Genomic DNA, 18,687 nt, shown 5'->3' with positions numbered 1-18,687 from the left:
GGGCTTGTTCAACCTGGAGGAGAGGATGCTCAGGGGAGACCTTATCACTCTCTACAACTACCTGAAAGGAGGTTGCAGCCAGGTAGGTCTCAGTCTCTTCTCCCAGGCAACCAGCAGTAGGACAAGAGGGCACAGTCTTAAGCTGTGCCAGGAGAGGTTTAGGTTAGACATTAGAAAGAAGTTCTTTACAGAGAAAGTGATCAAGCATTGGAATGGGCTGCCCAGGGAGATGGTGGAGTCACCACCCCTGGAGGTATTTAAGAAGAGACTGGATGTGGCACTTAGTGCCATGGTCTAGTAGATGAGGTGGTGTTGGGTCATGGGTTGGACTCAATGATCTCAGAGGTCTTTTTCAACCTGGTTGATTCTGTGATTCTGTAAAAAAGGGTGTGATCATCACAATTTTTCGTCAGTAGATTAAATACTGTCTCCCAAAGACAATGTCATAATTTTCAAACTTCTTTGCTTTCTGCAAGTAAGACTTTTTTTCATAAATTATCATTTTTCTGCCTCTGTTTTCATGAGTCTATTCTGAAATACTTAAAATCTGACTTTGAAACATGCTTAGTGGTCACATGGTCCATAGCCCTATAGGTGAGTTAACAGCTCAACACTTATTAAAGACCAGGTACAGGAGCTATCCCACAGCTTGTCCCTGTGCTTCAAACTGCCGGTACACCCCTCTTCTTCAAGTATCTTGGTAACCTGAATGGTAAACAGGAGAAATAAGTGCTGCTTGCAGTCTGCAAAGAGATGTCCTGTCCCGTTTATATTTAGCCACCTAAGCAATGTGAAAGGAGCTGCTACAGTGGTTCTTTAAAGACACCTATTTCCAAGTCAGGATCACTGGCCCCCACTCCAGTCTCTAGGGTATTAGTTGGTTGAAGATTTGGGGACATCTTCAAAAATACAGTTGTGACTATAAGAGAGCAGATTTCCATTAGTAAGTAAACTCTTCTCTCAGTATTCAAGAAGATAACCAACTCCTCTTAAACACAGATAGCTTGTTAAATTACATGAGGAAATTTGAGCAAAAGGGTTGTGCTAAATGAGGGTAACATGAAAGAAAAATTATTACCTAAACACAAGATTCAATTAACATTAAATGTGCATAATATTAAAGAGCTGGAGGAAGTGTCAGGAAGAATATGTTTTCTATTAATTGGTTTTCTTTGCCTGACCACTTAGGCTCCAGCAAAATATGTTTACATTCTATCATGTTTAAACTTACTCTTTCTTCCAATATATAAGTAGGGGTCATGATGAATTTGTAGAAATTATTTTTCCCCCTCGTAGGTTTCTGTCCTGCATGGAATATTAGAAATGTTTGTCCTATTCACCTGCTGTATGGATAAAAATACCACTCAATGTTTGAAAACCGGAAGGCTGTTACAGGCAGCCGTCCTTCGGCATGTACTGTGCCATTTACAACAGGGATAGTATTGTGATAGCCATTTAATGAAGTCAGAGTAGTCACTCTGAAGATGACCTTGTTTGTCATTGGTTGGAAAAGACATGTAGAATTGTCCAAAGCCTTAGAAGGAGTTAAGGCCCATCTGGATATAGAAGAGGACTCGCTTTTCATGAATTTCAGAATAATAAAATGATGACTCTAGGAGAAGGTCCTTTGTGGCTAAATGTTCCATGAAGATTGCCAGTATTAAGCTTCAAAACCCTAGTCAAGGAGTTTAGAGTATAAAGTCTTCTTTTAAATAAAATATACATACTCACCCTTTAAAAATGTTAATTACAACATGCTGTCATGTAGACTTGGGACACATCATTTGGATTTTCTTGTGGTAAGATTATCATTAGTCAGACATCCCCCAAAAGAAGCTGTTTTAGGTTAAATTTATCTAGTGAAGAGGTCTGTGCAGAACTTAAACCCTATATTAAGAATCTAAATTCTAACTCCAAAACATAATAGTTCCTCAAAAAGTGGCTTGACTTGAAGGAACTATTCATGTGCTCAGACTTTTCATGAGCATACGTATTTTGCAGTGCTGAACTTTCAGCAGGGCTTAATTTATTTCTGCACAATTGGCAAGGACTTTTTCAGATTAACATGTCACCCTCTTAGAAAAAGGATGAATTAATTTAAGATAAAGACCCCACTGTAATATAAAGCTGGAGTATCATTATAGAGAAGGCATTGTTTAGAGCCCATTTTTATATTAACTATGAAAATGTAAGTACCTGATTAATAAATGATTGACTGATTGATTGATTTATGGCAGTGGGCGTCCCCAAGCTTCAGTGTGACTGATGACAGAGGATTTTCACCAACCCACGACTCTGGGTCATGGCACGCTCAGCATACTCTCTCCCAGAGCCAAGAAACCAGAATCTATTCCCCAACCCAGGTATTCTGGCTGTCAGCTGACCACTCTTGAATTGTTATGTTGACTGCATACTGAGATTTGTACTCAAAAGAGCTCTACAGGAGACATTTGAATCAAAAGTAAAAAAGCCTTGCTGGAGAATATGATTTTAAGTTAAACAGTTTCATTCATCAAACCCTGTAGGTTCTAGATGGAAAGCATCTCACTTCACTTAAGAGAGTACTCCTGTTCATTTCAGCCACAGGAGGAAGGTGTGCAAAGATTTGCTCTCTCTGAGGAAAACATTCAGTTCCCTGACAATCGTGCTAGCATTTCTGTGATCTCTTTTTTGGTTGTGTTAATCTTTCAAACTGAAAGGCAGCTATTGATAAGCACTGTGTTGCAATAGCAGATTAAATTTATCAAGCACATTGCTTTGTTTTCTGATGCAATGGTATCTCTTAAGAAAAAAGCAATAGCTGCATATTTCAGTAAGGGGAACCCAGGTAAACTGGTATATTTACATAAAAGTCAGTGTTTTCAGGAGTCACAAATTTTTAAAATGCTAATTTTCAAAATCTCTGTTAATAGGGACAACAAATATTTCCTTCAGATAGAATTATAGTTGATGAGAATTAGCAGGACTGGGCATTTTTTTGTTAGAGGCAGTCTTTAATTTGAGGTACTAAAATTCCATTTCCTTAACCAGTGTGTTCTTTTTTTTACTCTTAATATTTTTTTAATATTAAAATATTACTTTGTGGCATTATTGCAAAAACAAAATACCTTCTACATATGCATAGCATTCAAGTAAGTCCATGGAGAAACCTTTATATATGTGTGTGTGTGTGTGTGTGTGTGTGTGTATATACATATATGTATTATTATACATGTATACAGACATATATTTTTTATATAAGTCATATATATATGTGTATTATTTCTGATAAAATATTTAGAGACAATTGGAATTTACATGTTTTTGCTGGCTACACAGGACAAAGTAGTTATGCTATTTCTTTCAGATTTTTGGTTTTTTGCACTAAGTTTGCCTGAAAGAGAGAAGGCATTACAGAAGATGTCACTTAAATACCCTAGACATAAATATCTTTCAAGGTTAAGGTAAATCCTTTTAATCTTTAGCTAACGGGAATACGATACTCAAAACAGCCAGCATTTCATCATCTGATACATGACATTAATTTCTTTTGTTAAGTAGGAATTACGCAAATTCCCAAATCGATTTTAAATAAAGAAAATGTGGATGTTTTCTGTGGAATTAACATATTCAAGCTTTTTTTAAAGCATCATCAGAATAATTTTAGAAGATAGGGATTCTATAACCAATATAGCAAAAAGTTATAGTCTGCAAATGTATACTTTCTTGTTTTCTTTCTAAAAAACATATTAATCACCTTTAATTGAGCATTTTAAATGTGGTGCTTTATCAAATGGCAGTCTTGTGAAATAGTGAATCATGAAATCATCATTGGTTTCAGTAATGAAGAAAAAGTTGGCACTACTGATATTTTTGTGTGTGCACTGAATTATTCCTAATTCTACATTTTATGCTGTATATTAGTTTCCAGTGTTCATGTAAGACAGGTTTGCCTCTGCCAGTGCACACACAAATACAAAGTATTTCTTCATTAAAGCAGAAGTTTATTTTGTATTCTGCAGGAAATAACAATAGTAGCTGCAGACCAAAGTGTAATATGATTCATCTTTTCACATTCTTTCTTACAGACACAAAATCTCTTCTGTGAGGAGTGATACAATAGTCTGGAATTTTGGGGGGTTTTTACCTCTTTTTTTTCCCCACATAGTTAGCACTAGGCAGCAGCATCATGGCTGGGTTTCGCGAACGAAGATTTGGGAAGGGCACTACCCACGTTTGTTGCAAGTGCGTTGGTGGCTGAAAAGGCCAATACGAGACAGGCATGTCCGATTGCAAAAGGCACAACAGAAAGACTCCTTAGGTGGTATATTCTGCAAGGCACGATTCTTTCTGCGTTGTCTTTTCTCCTCGAGAGTGATCCTGCTTGTGTTCTCAAAGGCATCAGCAGCGTTATAGATGGTGTGTCTCCAGGCCTCCCAATTGGAGGCCAGAGTAGACCAGTTATGGTGATCAATATGGCCAAGGCTGAGATGTTGTTTCAGGGAGTCCTTGTATCTTTTCTTTGGGGCTCCTCTCATGCGGCAGCCGGTGGCAAGTTCACCATAAAGCAAGATCTTAGGGAGGCGGTGGTCCTTCATCCTGGAGACGTGCCCTGTCCATCGCAGCTGTGTTCTCAGCAACATGGCCTCGATACTTGTGACAGCTGCTTGTTCTAGAACAGATGTATTGGTCACAAAATCTGACCAGTGGATGTTTAGGATTGAACCGAGACAGCGTTGATGGAAGCATTCTAGGAGTCGTAGGTGGTGGTGGAAAATGACCTATGATTCAGATCCATATAAGAGAGCAGACAGCACTATGGCTCTGTAAACACTGATCTTTGTACTTTTCTTCAGGTGTTTAGGCAGCATCACGGTATATGTAAACTTACCATTTAACTTACTTCCTCTTTTGATTGCATAAGCCTTCTCAGGGATTGTTTTTTTTAAGAATCATTCAAAACTTTGTTGAGGAAATTTTAACATTTGTAGCTTTTTGATTGCCAATTGCCTGCTTAAATAACTCCCTGTTTGTCTATACAATAGGGATGTCCATTTCATGAGCAAAATCATGAAGGGCAAAGAGGAAATTGTGCAAATAAATTTAACTGAGATATACAGGTAAACTCTTTGGCATATGCAGAAGTGTTCAGGAGTATTCACATAGGGAAAGACTGGTGTATAAACTGTTCTTGAATTTTGGAAAAGAGAGAGAAAGATTGTCATCATTTGACATAACACACACATATTAAGTGTTTTCACCTAGCTGTGCTATCATTCAAAATAATTTGGCTACTTTTTGAAGAACAATTTAGAAAAAAATACCAAAATATTACAAAATGCTAAGTCAAACTGAATGTTGTATTGATTTTATTTTAATGTCAATAATTATCATTTCACTTGTGCTGTAAAGTAGAACATGTTCTGATTTTCTTAGCTTATCCATCATATCAAGTAATATTTTTTGTAGTTCCTTCTAACTTGCAGTTTATTAACAGTGTAAGACAATACTAGAAAGGTAGAAGATTGTCATTATGTGATTACTTTTTTAAAAATGTATTTCATGTGGCCTAAAGAAAGTAGAAAATCTTTTGCAATCCAAAAATTAATGTTCTTAGCTATATAACAATAACAACATATGGAGGAGTATCAAAACGTGTTTCTACATCAATTGTTAGAGGGAGATGTTCTCAAATGTTTAATCCTCCTGGACTTCATAGTTTACTGTATGTTAATAAGTATCAATTATTCTAATCATTTTGCATTTTACATAGTTAAATTCTTTGTCATGGTCTCAACGAAGATTTATTAACTCTGCAGTATAACCTAACATTCCTTTAGTTATGTTTCAGTATTTATATGTTTCTTTCTGAAACATCTTCTGTGTTTATGATGATATTTAAAATATTAACAGTAATCTAAGAGAGTCTAGGCTGAACTGAAGATTCAATATGGATTACAGTATTTTCATGAAAACAGTTCTGTGTAGCTGAAGCCAGACCTGCCCTTACTTGTACTATTTTGGTGCAGGCTCTTTTACTGAATGATGTCCAAAAAACATGTATGATGACTAAGCACAATTAAACCCAAACTAATGCCTTTTTTTAAAATCAAATACTTGTATGTCTGTTGGACAACATATCTGTATGTTTACTGGTAAGTATCTATATGTACATACATGTACATGTATGCACAAATGGGGGGGTGTGGATGTAAAAATCACAACACAGTGTAGACATAGAAGACACTGCCTTTAAGTATGATGTCTACAATACCCATAGGTTGGATATTATGAAAAGGTTCTTCACCCAGAGGGTGGTTGGGCACTGGAACAGCTCCCCAGGAAAGTGGTTACAGCACCAAACCTGACAGATTTCAAGAAGCTTTTGGACAAAGCTCTCAAGCTTTGTCACATGGTGTGATTCTTGGGGATGATCCTGTGCAGGACTGAGAGTTAGACTTGAGGATCCCTATGGATCATTTCCAACTCAGGAGATTCTATGACTCTATAATTTTGTCTTGGAACAAAGAGAGCTTGGGAATGTGTAAAGGAATAAACCTTAATGGTTTGAGTTATGAGCTTAGAAATTATCTGCAGCTATGCTTGACTGTTGCTTTTCCCTTGAGGGCCTTAAAGGCATGATAGTGCTTCCCTTTAGCATTTAGCATTGTAGTGAACAGTAATTCAGCAGCCAAATTTAACAGTAATTCTTCCAGGTAATTAATAAGGAGTGCATGGAAACTGGTGCCATTCTCATCCAAAACCTACTAGACTCAAGAGGTGCTAAACAAATAAGAAAAGAATCAAAGTTTGTCCAAACAATTCTCTAGGATGAGCCCTACATATGTGACGCTAAATTATCCTCGGCATTGATACTGAGTCTAATGGTAAGCTCTAGCTGACTTATGATGGAATGACAAGGTATTGTTCACTTGAAAACTCAAGTCCATTTTAAGGTTACTAAGTACAGATTTAGAAGACAGAAGTTTAATCTCATACTTGTGTAAAGTCTGTCTCCAAAGTACTCCACCCTTTGAAGTTCTCTGAAAAAAAGAAAATTTAAAATGCAGCCCAGGAGTCAGTATCTTTCTCTTAAAGCCTTCTTTCTGAAGGGAATTGTATAACTGAAGTTTCTGAAATATCCTTAGGGTAGAGCTACAAGTAGGCATCCAGAATCTAGAAGGTTATGAATAAGTGGAAGGTCACACATATAGATTTTTTTTTCAAAAATATGGTCCCTCAGAATAAGATTGTATTTTAATACTTGCATACAAAATAGAGACCTAAGAAAATTGCTGCATGTGTTTTGGGACTGGGAACATTTTTAGACCACTTAAATAATGTATTAAATGTTTTTAAACAAATATAAATATTAATTAGTGACAAAGAAAGTTTAGCTGGATTCATATGTACAATACCAAAAAGAATCCAGAAGTCTTTCTAAAGACTTTCAGGAGTGTTTTAAAGATACACACTAGGAGAAATTATTTTTAATTTATGTCATTTTTCTCCAAAATTCATTCAAGGAACATGATTTCTACCATTCTGAACAAAATATCATATTTAATTAACTTGTGTGCTTGATGTTTGGATATCTAGGTTCAAGTAAAGGTTCAGATAAAAGTAGATGTGTAGTAAAGAGTATGCATGAGAAACTCAGTTTCTTTCAGCAGACTTGAACAGGAATGTTGGATGGCATTGGATGGCTGCTTATAGTTATGCAAATGAATCAGATCAATAGGACTTTTACTTGTAGTAATAGCATATGCACTTAGCACAGAGGGGAGGGAAATCAAATTAGTTACTTTGGCAAATTATGGCATATTTCTGTTTCAGAGGTAAAGAGTCTAGCTGTGATACTCTGATGCATAACACTGGGCACCTTTTGCTGATGCTTCACTGTGTTGCTGTACTTACATTATCATCATCCTCATTCTTCTGGGTATTATAAGGAGGTTAAATGTGTTTGTTTAATGTGGCCAGTACATGTAAATTCAATCAAAGGTCAATGAAATATTAAGCTGCTGCATCTATATCTTACTTTGATGTTCTACATTATCTAATAATGGGTGGGGGAAAAAGTGCTAGGAAGTCCTTCTCATTTCTTCCCTCTTCTCTCCTAAAACTGCTAACAGAATTCAGAAATGTCCTGAATATGTCTGCCATTTCAGACTTTAAGAAAGAAAACTTATGTTTTGAAAGGAGTCCCTTTTGTAGTGTGTGTGCTTTGTTCTGAGTTTCTTTTACTTCCTTTCCTAGCTGCTACAGTTTGTCTTGATAAAAGAACTGTAGCTACTTCTTCCTGCAAAAAGTAGAAATGAGAAGCTTCACTGGCAGTCTCTGAATTGGTTTTGTGACTTTTAATTTTATAAAGTGCTTTTAGAGAAAGTTGTGGATCGCTTAAATTGAGAGTTCTAGGCTTTGGTCCAATAGTGAGTTCCTGTTTGAGTTAACAGTGCTAGAGCTCTGACTTAGTCAATCAAAAACTCTTAAAGGTATACCAGTAAAAAAATAATGTCTATATTATTAATGTCTATATGTGTTGGTAAACTACGTGTTCAAAACAGCGTATCCTTAAAACTCATACAGCTTAGTGATAATCACTTGGATCTCTAACTCTCTAGTTTAAGTGTATTTATGCACAAACTTTTGACCTAAACCCAAGGACAACAGGAGTTTATTTTTCCAAAGAGGTGCTGGTTCCTTTTCTGTCACGGAGCTCCACATTTCAATAAAATGATCCCCTGTTTTCAGCTGCAGTGCCACTCTTTGGGAAGCACAAAGTCCTAATGGCTCTTGATCATGGTCAGTGTCATTAGTCCTACCATATTCTTCACCATGAGAGACAATGGTGCAAATTTTATTCTGATAATCGTTTTTTTGTTATTTTACGTTCACAAGTATGATAGAAGAGTTCTATTTGGTTGATTTTTTGGTTTAATGCATTAAAAGAGTAAGAGGTGTTGATTACTTTCTAGTCTTTCGAAGGATGGTAGACTTAAGAAACTGACCCTGAACATAAAATAGTATTTGTCTTACTCCTGAAATGTTGTGGCCATGAGACAAAGTTTGCATTTCTAGGTTATAAACCTGTTAAGATAGGTGAAATTGCATTTCTGGAATGAAAATGACAATATGAATCAAAAATTATTGTAAACATTTTCTTGCAGGCAAGGTTTTTTTGTACACACAAGACACAAGCAAAAATAGTTCTTTATGAATCTAGCAATTTAAATTAGAGTTATATACCTTATGCAGGGGAAAATAGAACTGAAATTTTATCTGAAGGGCCAAATACTGCCTTCATTTCCTCTAAAATATATTAAAACAATTTTATTTCTGTATAAGAGGCAACGTGATGCTTTGAAAAATGAATTTATTACATTTTGTTGCAGTGTTTTGAGAGTTTTATTATTTAGCTGCATATAACCTCAGCAAAATGAATAATGAACTCTGCCGTATCTGAAGTCTTGTCCTTCATGCTTTGCCTCACATACGATTCCCTTTTCTTATAGCTTTTTTATTCATCAGATTAGTTCATGTCATCTTTGCAATTTGCACAACAGGAAATCAATAATTAATTATGGATCGGTAAAGCAATGCCTCACTAATTGCCTGAAACATCCGAGACTTTACAGAACAACTGGGGGTAGTTACCTAGCTGTTTCTCACTGGAATAGATTTGTCAAGTAATTAGCATTATCTCTCCCTTATCATGTGTCTCTTCGTAGCTAAAATCAAGGGATGAGATACAAAATTATGGTACAAGTTCTGTGATTAGAAGATGATAACAACACACACCAAAATAGTATTTGAAAAAGAGAAAACTGGCCAAGGCCATTTATGGTATTTTAAAAGAAAAAAAATTGAGTGATAATCTCAGAAGAATATAATACCCCATGCACTGCAATGGCAAGAGAAAAACAGGGTGAGAAAATATTGTAGATTATTTTGAGGTGGAACACTGACAGTAGGAGAATAATGGCTTTGCTTTCAGAGAAGCTGAGATGGAGGTTGGGAGGTATATGTCTCATTTCAAAAAAAATGAGTTTAACCACCGATTCTGAAAATGTCACTTCAAAGAGCCTACAGAAAACTTAATAATCCTCAGCCAGCACCAGACAGTTTTGCTCGGTTAATGACTGTCTGACTAGAAGCCCTTCTTAAAGCCTCATGCTGCCCTAAATACGTATTTCAATATGTATTTGTCTTTCAGCATCCTAAGCAATTGAACTTCTGCTGTGTCTGGGATGCAGAAACGGTCACTTATAAGTAAAAGCCATTTGTACATTGAGATTCAGGGTAAAAAGAAGTGCTGAGGTCAAGCCTAGTGCACAAGAAAGGAGACTGAGGCACTGTGTGTGTATCACACAGCTCTGCCAGCTGGGGAACAGCCTGGCAGCCCCCAGCATCAGGCACTGGGGCAGGGGCTGAGGGCCCCTGGGAGAGGTGGCTGCTCCAGTGGCAGCACTGCCACCAGCCTGGCTTGGTCTTTCCCAGTCTGGCCCTGCCACTGTGGCTCTTTGCTTTGGTTCAAGTGATGGCACTGCTCCCATGGTGCTCTCAGTGGGGTCTTGGTCCTCTCTCCTCAGTTTGTGCAAGGAAAGAGTGAGTGGCCTTCATCCCAGCTCACACAGCAGCAGGTGTCGTACTCCCAATGTAAGCTTTAACCAGTAAACAGGCTTCATCATCATCATGAAAAGGCATTGGAAGCAAACTGTATTTTCCTTTAACCACCTCAGCTAAGTAGGCGTAACTGTGAGCAACTCTTTTATACAAATCATTATAATACTTTTAAATCTCCCAAACTTGAAGAATTTCTATGTTTTAAATAATCTTCTGGCTTTCATAAGCTGTGAAAATGAAACTATAAGTACAAAGACTAAAATCCTCAAATGAAGATGAGCTTCAGTGATTTGTGTCTTTACTTCGTGTCCGTTGATTTTGAGGACCTGGCTCGTAATTGTTTGGGAAAGGAGGGAAAACAGAACAAATGAAGTCAGCAGCCCTTTTGAAGCCACTGAAATTACTCCAGAATGAAGGGTTTAACCCAAAAAGCAACTGCTGATGTGTAAGCTGGGAGAATGTCAGGATCTTCCAGTCTCAATCCCTACTCCTCTCTTGAACAACTTATCTCACCACTTTGGAAGCAAAAGATAAAATTCTAGGAGTAAAAATGTCAGTGTACTGCTTAGTATTGCAGGATAACTGATGTCAGTAAAATAACATTTATTCATAATACATCATAAAGCAGATCAATGCCCAGGAATTCTTTTCTGGTTTTGAGTTTTTGTGGAAACAACATGAGCAAATTCAGCGAGAACAGTCCTTTCAGGAGTCATTTACTGATAATAGGACTTGACACTGTAAATTCAAAGAAAAAATGAAGGAACATCTTTGTTTTTAAATTAGATAGTTTATCTAAAACTAATTGGTTTGTCTTTCAAGAGTGTTCCTAGAGTTTTTTGAAGCCATAGAATTTAGTTGAAACCACTCTTCCCAAGTAAACATGCTTCAACTACAAAGGCATGGGCTTTTTTAGAGAACAGCTATCTCTCCGTCTCTCCTTCAGCAGCTGACATTTCTTTGTCACCTGCTTCAGTGGTGCACACTCACTGTTCAGGTGTGTTGGTGGGGGGTGGTTAGCCTCTGCTGCCGTGGAAGAGGGCACAGGAGGAGAAGTCAGGCTTGCTACCTCTGTTGAGAAGCACTGGGAGATGTATTTATTCTTCCTCTTGTATTAAAAATTATATGATCCCAGGTTGTAAAGCCTAATGATAAGTAACGGTGGTTGTTGATGAACATTTAATCTGCATTATTTCAAAAATCCCATTTAAGAGCTTCATGAGATATGTACGTGGATCACCCCAACCTTGTGACCATTTTAGATTCCTCACTACAGTCAAGTCACACACATAATTTTCATATGCCAATGTATGTAGATTATTTGATCCAGTTCTAATTTCTGCTATATCTTATTAGTGTCATGACAACAAATTCCCAGTGAAGAATTGCCCAGACCTGTGTAAGTCTGATGAGCCTTGACTTAATTCACATCAGATTTATCTTTTATTCCAGACAGTGTCACACTGGTGCACACAAGTCAGAATGTTTCATTTAACCTGACAGCAGTGCTTTAGCTTGTGAAGGAAGCAACACCAGCAACTCAGGGCAGTGCCTGTCTGAGTTTCGAAGTGAATAGATCCTGTGTTACAAACTTACAGGCACTGTGCCTTGTTGTTGTATCACCTACTTCTAACATCATGGCAGGTCTAGTTACTGATTCCTGCAAGAGGTTGCCTATCAAAACTGCACATTTCTACAGCTTATAACTGGAGCAGTTATTACTACAATTAATATCCTGGAACCAGTAAAAAGCTGGCTTACAGCTAAGGAAGTAGGATGACAAAGCAAGTTTGGTCCTGTGTGCTTCAAGTCATCTGTAAAATGTCTGTTAAATCAGGTCACAACAGGTTCAGACCTGAAGCAAGAAGTTGCATACTGGAGTGGTTGTAAACTCGAGGGAGGCAGAATACAGCGTTTTCTATAATTTTGGGGGGTTTGTCTGTTTTGTTATTGGATTTGGTGCATCATTTTTATTTTTTCTCTTTAGTAGGATTTTTCTGTTTGCAAGAAGTTGCTCTCTTTCTTTGTGACAATCTTAGGACATCTGTGGCCAGGAGTCAGGGCAGATTACGCTCTTTAACATAGGAAGATACTGATGTGCATGCAGATATCATCCATCATACAGCTTTTCTAGACCACTCTGTGCTTTTCAAGTCAGTGTCTTCTAAGCAGCTGATCAGCATAATCAGTCAGAGTGTAGGGCTTGTTTTCGTTTTTGCTGTGTGCCTATGATGTGGCATTTCTCTTTGGGTGGATGCCATGAGGCCATCCAGGCTAGGCACCACACCATCCCTGTCTCCACCAATTCCTTGGCCACCTCGCTCCTCTATCATCTGAGAATTCTTCAGGCAGGAGCAATATTTCCCTCTTGGGTCAACTTGATGTCAGTTCCCATCAGGGTTTAATTTAATTCAGCCCTCAAAATGTTACTGTACTACAAGTGAGAAAATGGTATGTCTGATACCATCCACCTCCACAAATCAGCTCCTCAAATCAAAAACTCAGCTACCAGAGAGCTCTGAAAATTTGAAATTTTTGCAAACACAACAGAAAACTGGTTGGCGCTTTTTTTCCCCACTACATTTTAAAATCAAAAAGCATACCAAGAAAAGAAAATAAAAACAAATTATATTTTCATAAGACACATGCAATAGGTGTTTGGCACAATAAGTTTAGTCACCCTGACAAAATAATTATTTTCCCATTGTCCTGATGCAAATTATTTATTTTCAAAATTACTTAAACTTGAGCAAGAGCACAAAGAACCTGTTCATTCCTTAGGCCCAGTAAAAGATAATCAGTAAGACTACAATATCACTTTTGTTTCCTACATTGATCATTCAGCTCCTATCCCAAATTTAATCCATGCAGCTTTCCCAAGAAGATACCATCAGAAACATGTCACTGCTAATCAAGCTTTAACATTTGGACTTTATCAAGTATAATTGAGGGATAATAGATATATTCATTATAGTCAAAATATAGACAAATGCCCAGTAGAAGATCCTTGGAAGAGGTGATAAGGATGTATAATGGTATTTCTGTACTCTGGTCATTCTCTGTCCTCCTGTAGTGTGCAGTTGCCACCTGTTAATAATTACTGCTGATTAACAAATGCACCCAGACTGTGACAGAATTGCATTGAATTTCTTTCCAGTTTGTCAGATCCTTTTGTCTTACTCTTCCTCTCCTAGATCACATTTTGCTGGTAAATTGGTTTCTTAAATAAGTCTTGTGTACTTTGCTATTGAGTTAGCCTTCTTCTCTACAAGACATTGCTATATACTGTACCTTTAAGTACCCAAATCAATTTAATTACATTTCATTACAGGCAGTAGACCTGAAACAAACTAATGAAAGCAGCCATTGTGTCAGGTGGTATTTATATCGCCATTAAATTGAAAATACCCCCTTTAGGCTCTTAAAAATTAGTTTCAATATTTAACACTAATAGCTTTTGGAATTGTTGATGGGGATAGTTTTAATAAATCCGTTACAAACTGTTTACCTTTACAAGGAAAGAAGCTTGTTCCTTGCAACAGAAGTGAGCTAAAGATAGATGACTTAAAAGTATTCAGGTTTTGAAATACTGTGAGCTGCCCACAACCTGTTGAAAAATACCATGAAGATCATTATACACTGATAGTAGTATGCCTTGTTTAGTCAAAAGCAATGCCAAGTCACCACAGCCCCTGTGTTAGAGTTTATTGTTTGCCTCACTGGTTTTATTGAGCTGGTTTGGCTTGCCAATTTGGGATTTTGTAGTAGAATTTATTTGAAGACCTCATTATAAGCACTACTGTCAGCAGAGAGAAAAATGAAAATTTGCAGGGAAGAAAAGAAGGAAAAACATCCACTGCACAAAAGAGTGCTCGTGCTAGCATCTCAAATATAGCTCCCTTGCTGCTGAGGCACCAGCAATGCTGTTTCTGAGGAAGCAATGTTGACAAAGTACTTTTGATATTCTGCAGAACAAGGGTGCCATATGCTATTCCTGTAGAGTCCATGGGACAGTGCAGGTATCAGGGATTTATTTCATCCACTTCCCATCAGAACCAGGCTGCAGATATTAATGTAAAAATACATATGGAATAGACAACAGGAAGAAATGTTTAGGGGAAGTTTCACATCACTTTTTTTGAACCACGTACCAGGGTTTTACTTGGGGGAAGCAAGAATGAGAAAGGAGAGTATACCTCGCCATGGATGTATCCAGATCCACAAAGCTGGAAGCATTTTTGACTTGCACTATTGAAACAGAGCAAGGATTTTAAATGCTTGCTCTGAGGAAGATGCTACAGACCCTCACTGAGGAATGCAACATTAATGTGAAGGGGTAGCAGAGACGGAAAAAGTGGTACCTTGCTCTGAGAGCTCTGCCTACATCTGGTGTGTTCTGTTCTAATAAAAGATAACAGAAAGGTCAGCTTAGTAGTCATAGGATGGACATCTGGGGAGATAAAAGAGCTGAGTCAAGGGATTTTCACAAGCCCCCAGCACCTAGTCAGGAAAAGTTGAAAAGTTCATGACGAAGAAGAGTAGAAAGACGACCCTTCATGAGGCTGAAGGACCAGAATGACCACCAAAGATTTCCCCAAAAGGATGACTCTGCCTCAAGCTCCACCTAAACCCTGCCTATTATGAATATGATAATTAGATTGTGAAATTAAATGAATATGCATGTAGAGATGTTGTAATCACTCATGAAAATTGTATAAATTGTCTGACTTTTCACTGATAAACTTTGGAGCTAGTTTGTCCAGCGAGAGCTCCCCAGCATTGCTCGAAATAAATACTTTTGCCACTTAAAGACCCAAAACTGTCTCTGAGCAGTCATACTTCTGCCTTTTTGGCATCACTATGTAAGCATGGCTGATGTCTCCTCCTTTTGCAGGCAGAAAGTAATAAGTAGTCTATTTCTTTTCCTTTTATCAAATCAAAAGTCTGTCCACTTCTTCCTCTTCTTCAGTCTATTTAAAAGAAAATAAATGATCAGAAAACTACAACAGAGTGAATTATAGAGAATCACCTTTCTGGTAAGAAATTCTGGCCCTGGAGAAGGAGAAAGAATGGAACCATTTTTCTTCAGCAGAATAAAGGCATGGGCTTCTCACATGTTTTTGCTCCTTCAGTTTTATAGTAGAGAAATCACCACACAAGTTATGATGAACCGGAGATACAGAAATAATGCTAAGTATGATCCTTGTAGTCTTAATGCTTGGATAAGATTATTGGACTTAAGCTACTTATCATAACTATTGCTATAAACTATTATGTCTATTGCTATAAACTATTAAAAATGCATGTATTTTATAAACATGTACATATTATATAGTGTGTATGTGTATATATATATATATATATATGGAAAAGTTTCTAATAGTTTCCAAATTGATTTAAAAATTTAGGGCTTTACAGTTGTTTTTCTTGCATTCTCATGGATCCTCCTTCCAGCTTGGAGGGCATGGTTTGTATAGAAACTCTCTCTATAGAGACTGGATATAGATTGGAAAGATTGGAAATAGGAAATTTTGGGTTGAGCAGGTGTCCTAAACATGAGTGATCTCTCAGTGGACAGTCACTGTTGATTCTAGGGAAAGTTCTGACTGTACTGTAAAAGCCCAGCCGAGATTTTAATCTTCCTTATTTTTCCCTTTGAAATTGCGACTGAGATACACACATTAGTACAAATGCATTACGTGAGGAGTATGGACATTCAGAATCTGTAGTTAGGTGTCACCTCTGTCTATAAGAATTTGCTTACAACATTTCCCTCTATAATAGTCATGAGTATCTCTTTTCCTCCTGCTGTGTCACACCCTTGCTCAGTTCTCTTTCCTAAGAGTTTACTGGAAAGGGAATTTTCAAGACATTTTCTCTTGCAGTTCTGAGAGCTAGGTGCCCATGGTATCTGTGGGCAGAAAAGAACGGTCAGAGAGATGCCTTGAGCAAAGGCAGAGCATGGGAAGGGGTGGGATTCACTGCTGGATGTCTGGAGTAGCTGAGGTACGGAGTGGTAACATTCTTTACTACTCCAACAGTGAATGATTATTCTGTAATAATAATAATAATAATAATAATAATAATAATACAATAAATTATAATAATATTGTATTGTGCTTATTTTTTTTAATTCGGCATTTCATTACAAAAATTTTGTTTAGCACCATACCAGGTGCTTGCTTCAATTTCCACTGAACTCAACAGAAAGCAGGCATTTTTAAAACTATGTGAGACTGGGAAAACTCAGTGTTACTGATTTAGATTTAACATTAAGCAGTGATAAAGACGGTTGCAATCTATTAATACTGAAGGCATTTGAAATGTTGTCATTTAATAAGAACAGTAGGAAAAGTCAGTTTATTTTCTTGTGATAGTTTCAGACTATAATATGTTTTTAAAAATGTGTTATTTTGGATTATTGCATTACATTATGGTGCAGGAATAAAACAAGAATTACTCAAACTCTCCTTTTTTATTTCTGAACTAGCTGTTTCTAGTATTTGTATTACTTTGTTTCTTTCCTTTTTTTAAATACATTACCATTACAACAGTTTTAAATAGAAGGAATAGAATTTCTTTCTGTACACCTTCGAGAAAACTGCAACAAGGAAAATTGCATTGATTCTTTTTCCCTTGTGTGAAGAAATGGGCAGTTAGTATAACTAAGCTAAATAGATGTCCAGTTTGGTAATCCTGGGGCTTTCCTATCTTCTACTCCAAAACTTCCTTATAAAATGGAAGTGACTTCAAGCCAGAATGCCATTTGCAGTGTGAAAATAGAGGTGTGGAAAAAGACAAAATTATTAAACAAATAGCCTAAAAAGTTGTCATGAATTGGAGTATTTCTGAAATGTGTTAATTTTATAGAACTTTCTACATTTTATTTTTTCTCCTGCTGTGTCAGTACAGTCAGCACATCGTATCCTGCACCACTAAGAATATTTGCCACCCAGTGGCAGGAAGAAGTTAGTAGTCTACTTGTGTATCCGTGCTGAAAATACTAGCGGAAAATACTCTGTACTTGACATGGGAAACTGTGTGGCATTTTCGCTGACTGTTGTCCTGATGTTTGATGTTGCAGGACGGATGGTCACAGTATCACTTTGTAGCCTCATCTTCAACAATAGAAAGGGATCGGCAAAGACCGTACTCTTCATCACGCACGCCCTCCATCTCTCCCGTGCGCATGTCTCCTAACAACCGCTCAGGTAAGAGCAGGTTTTCAGGACTGAAGTAAAGTCAGAGGTAATCCATCACTATCATTTTTCTTCTTTGAGCCATGTCACTGACATCTGGATTTATTTTTAACTGTGGTGGAAGGGCGCAAAGCATATTCTTTACTCTTACCTAAATTATCTGTTCAAAACAGGATTTTTTTTTTATTTTATTTTATTTTATTATTAGCACCTTTTAAAGTTTTACAGCAGAAATAATATTCCACAACAAACACGTTATGAATTCTCATGACGTGTTTTTGGGATTACCTGATTCCATCTAAGGGCAATGGTGTCCATTAGTAGCACAAGGAAATTCTGTAACTCACTTTGCTAGTCATGAAAGCCACTATGTTGTTTATGGTCATTCTGCACACTTAGCAGAAGTTGAAGGATCCACATTACTTTTTGTCAGCTTTTATTCTGGGTATGTGTGCATACATATGCATATGTCAGTTTTCACAGAAGTTTGGCTACAGGTCTTCGAGTAAAATTGACAGCATATTTACACCAGCTATTATCAACTCAATGAATCTCAACTTATGCAATAGTGTAAATAGTGTAATTTACACTATTTACTTAGTTACACATCAGGTAATCTTCCCCTCATCTTATTCTAAGGTAGAATGTACCTTGATTAGATAAAGCCATCCCCAGTGAAAAACTTTTAACATAAACAGAGTGTAACTGTCAGTCTTTCAGTGTGATTTTTCGCTACTTGTTCAATCAAATGCTGTCATTCCAAAGGTACACCAAGAGTTTAGAATTAAAATTGGCCAAACTTATTATTGTCATTAGCACTGTGCCGTAGTTTGGGTTTTAAGAAAATTGTTTTGCTAATTGTCTAGAAGCTGCTTTTTAGTCC

General features: G+C 37.0%; 1 protein-coding gene across 2 annotated transcripts in view; it reads left to right on the top strand.

Annotated features, from left to right (window-relative positions):
* CTNND2 (catenin delta 2) overlaps window positions 1-18,687 on the top strand; it is a 244,047-nt gene that overhangs the window by 212,495 nt on the left and 12,865 nt on the right. Inside the window, exons 11-12 of one of the 2 annotated variants that reach the window (XM_029958913.1) lie at window positions 2,238-2,363; window positions 17,690-17,816. In XM_029958913.1, the coding sequence (XP_029814773.1) occupies window positions 2,238-2,363; window positions 17,690-17,816 (253 nt within the window). The remainder of the gene's footprint in view (window positions 1-2,237; window positions 2,364-17,689; window positions 17,817-18,687) is intronic. The other variant, XM_029958914.1, reaches the window with a different exon arrangement.

The sequence above is a fragment of the Manacus vitellinus genome, unplaced genomic scaffold, assembly GCF_001715985.3.
Source record: "Manacus vitellinus isolate BGI_N305 unplaced genomic scaffold, ASM171598v3 scaffold_17_pilon, whole genome shotgun sequence".
Classification (NCBI taxonomy): domain Eukaryota; kingdom Metazoa; phylum Chordata; class Aves; order Passeriformes; family Pipridae; genus Manacus; species Manacus vitellinus.
Note: the sequence above shows the minus strand (reverse complement) of the source record. Positions and strands in the feature narration are given on the sequence as shown.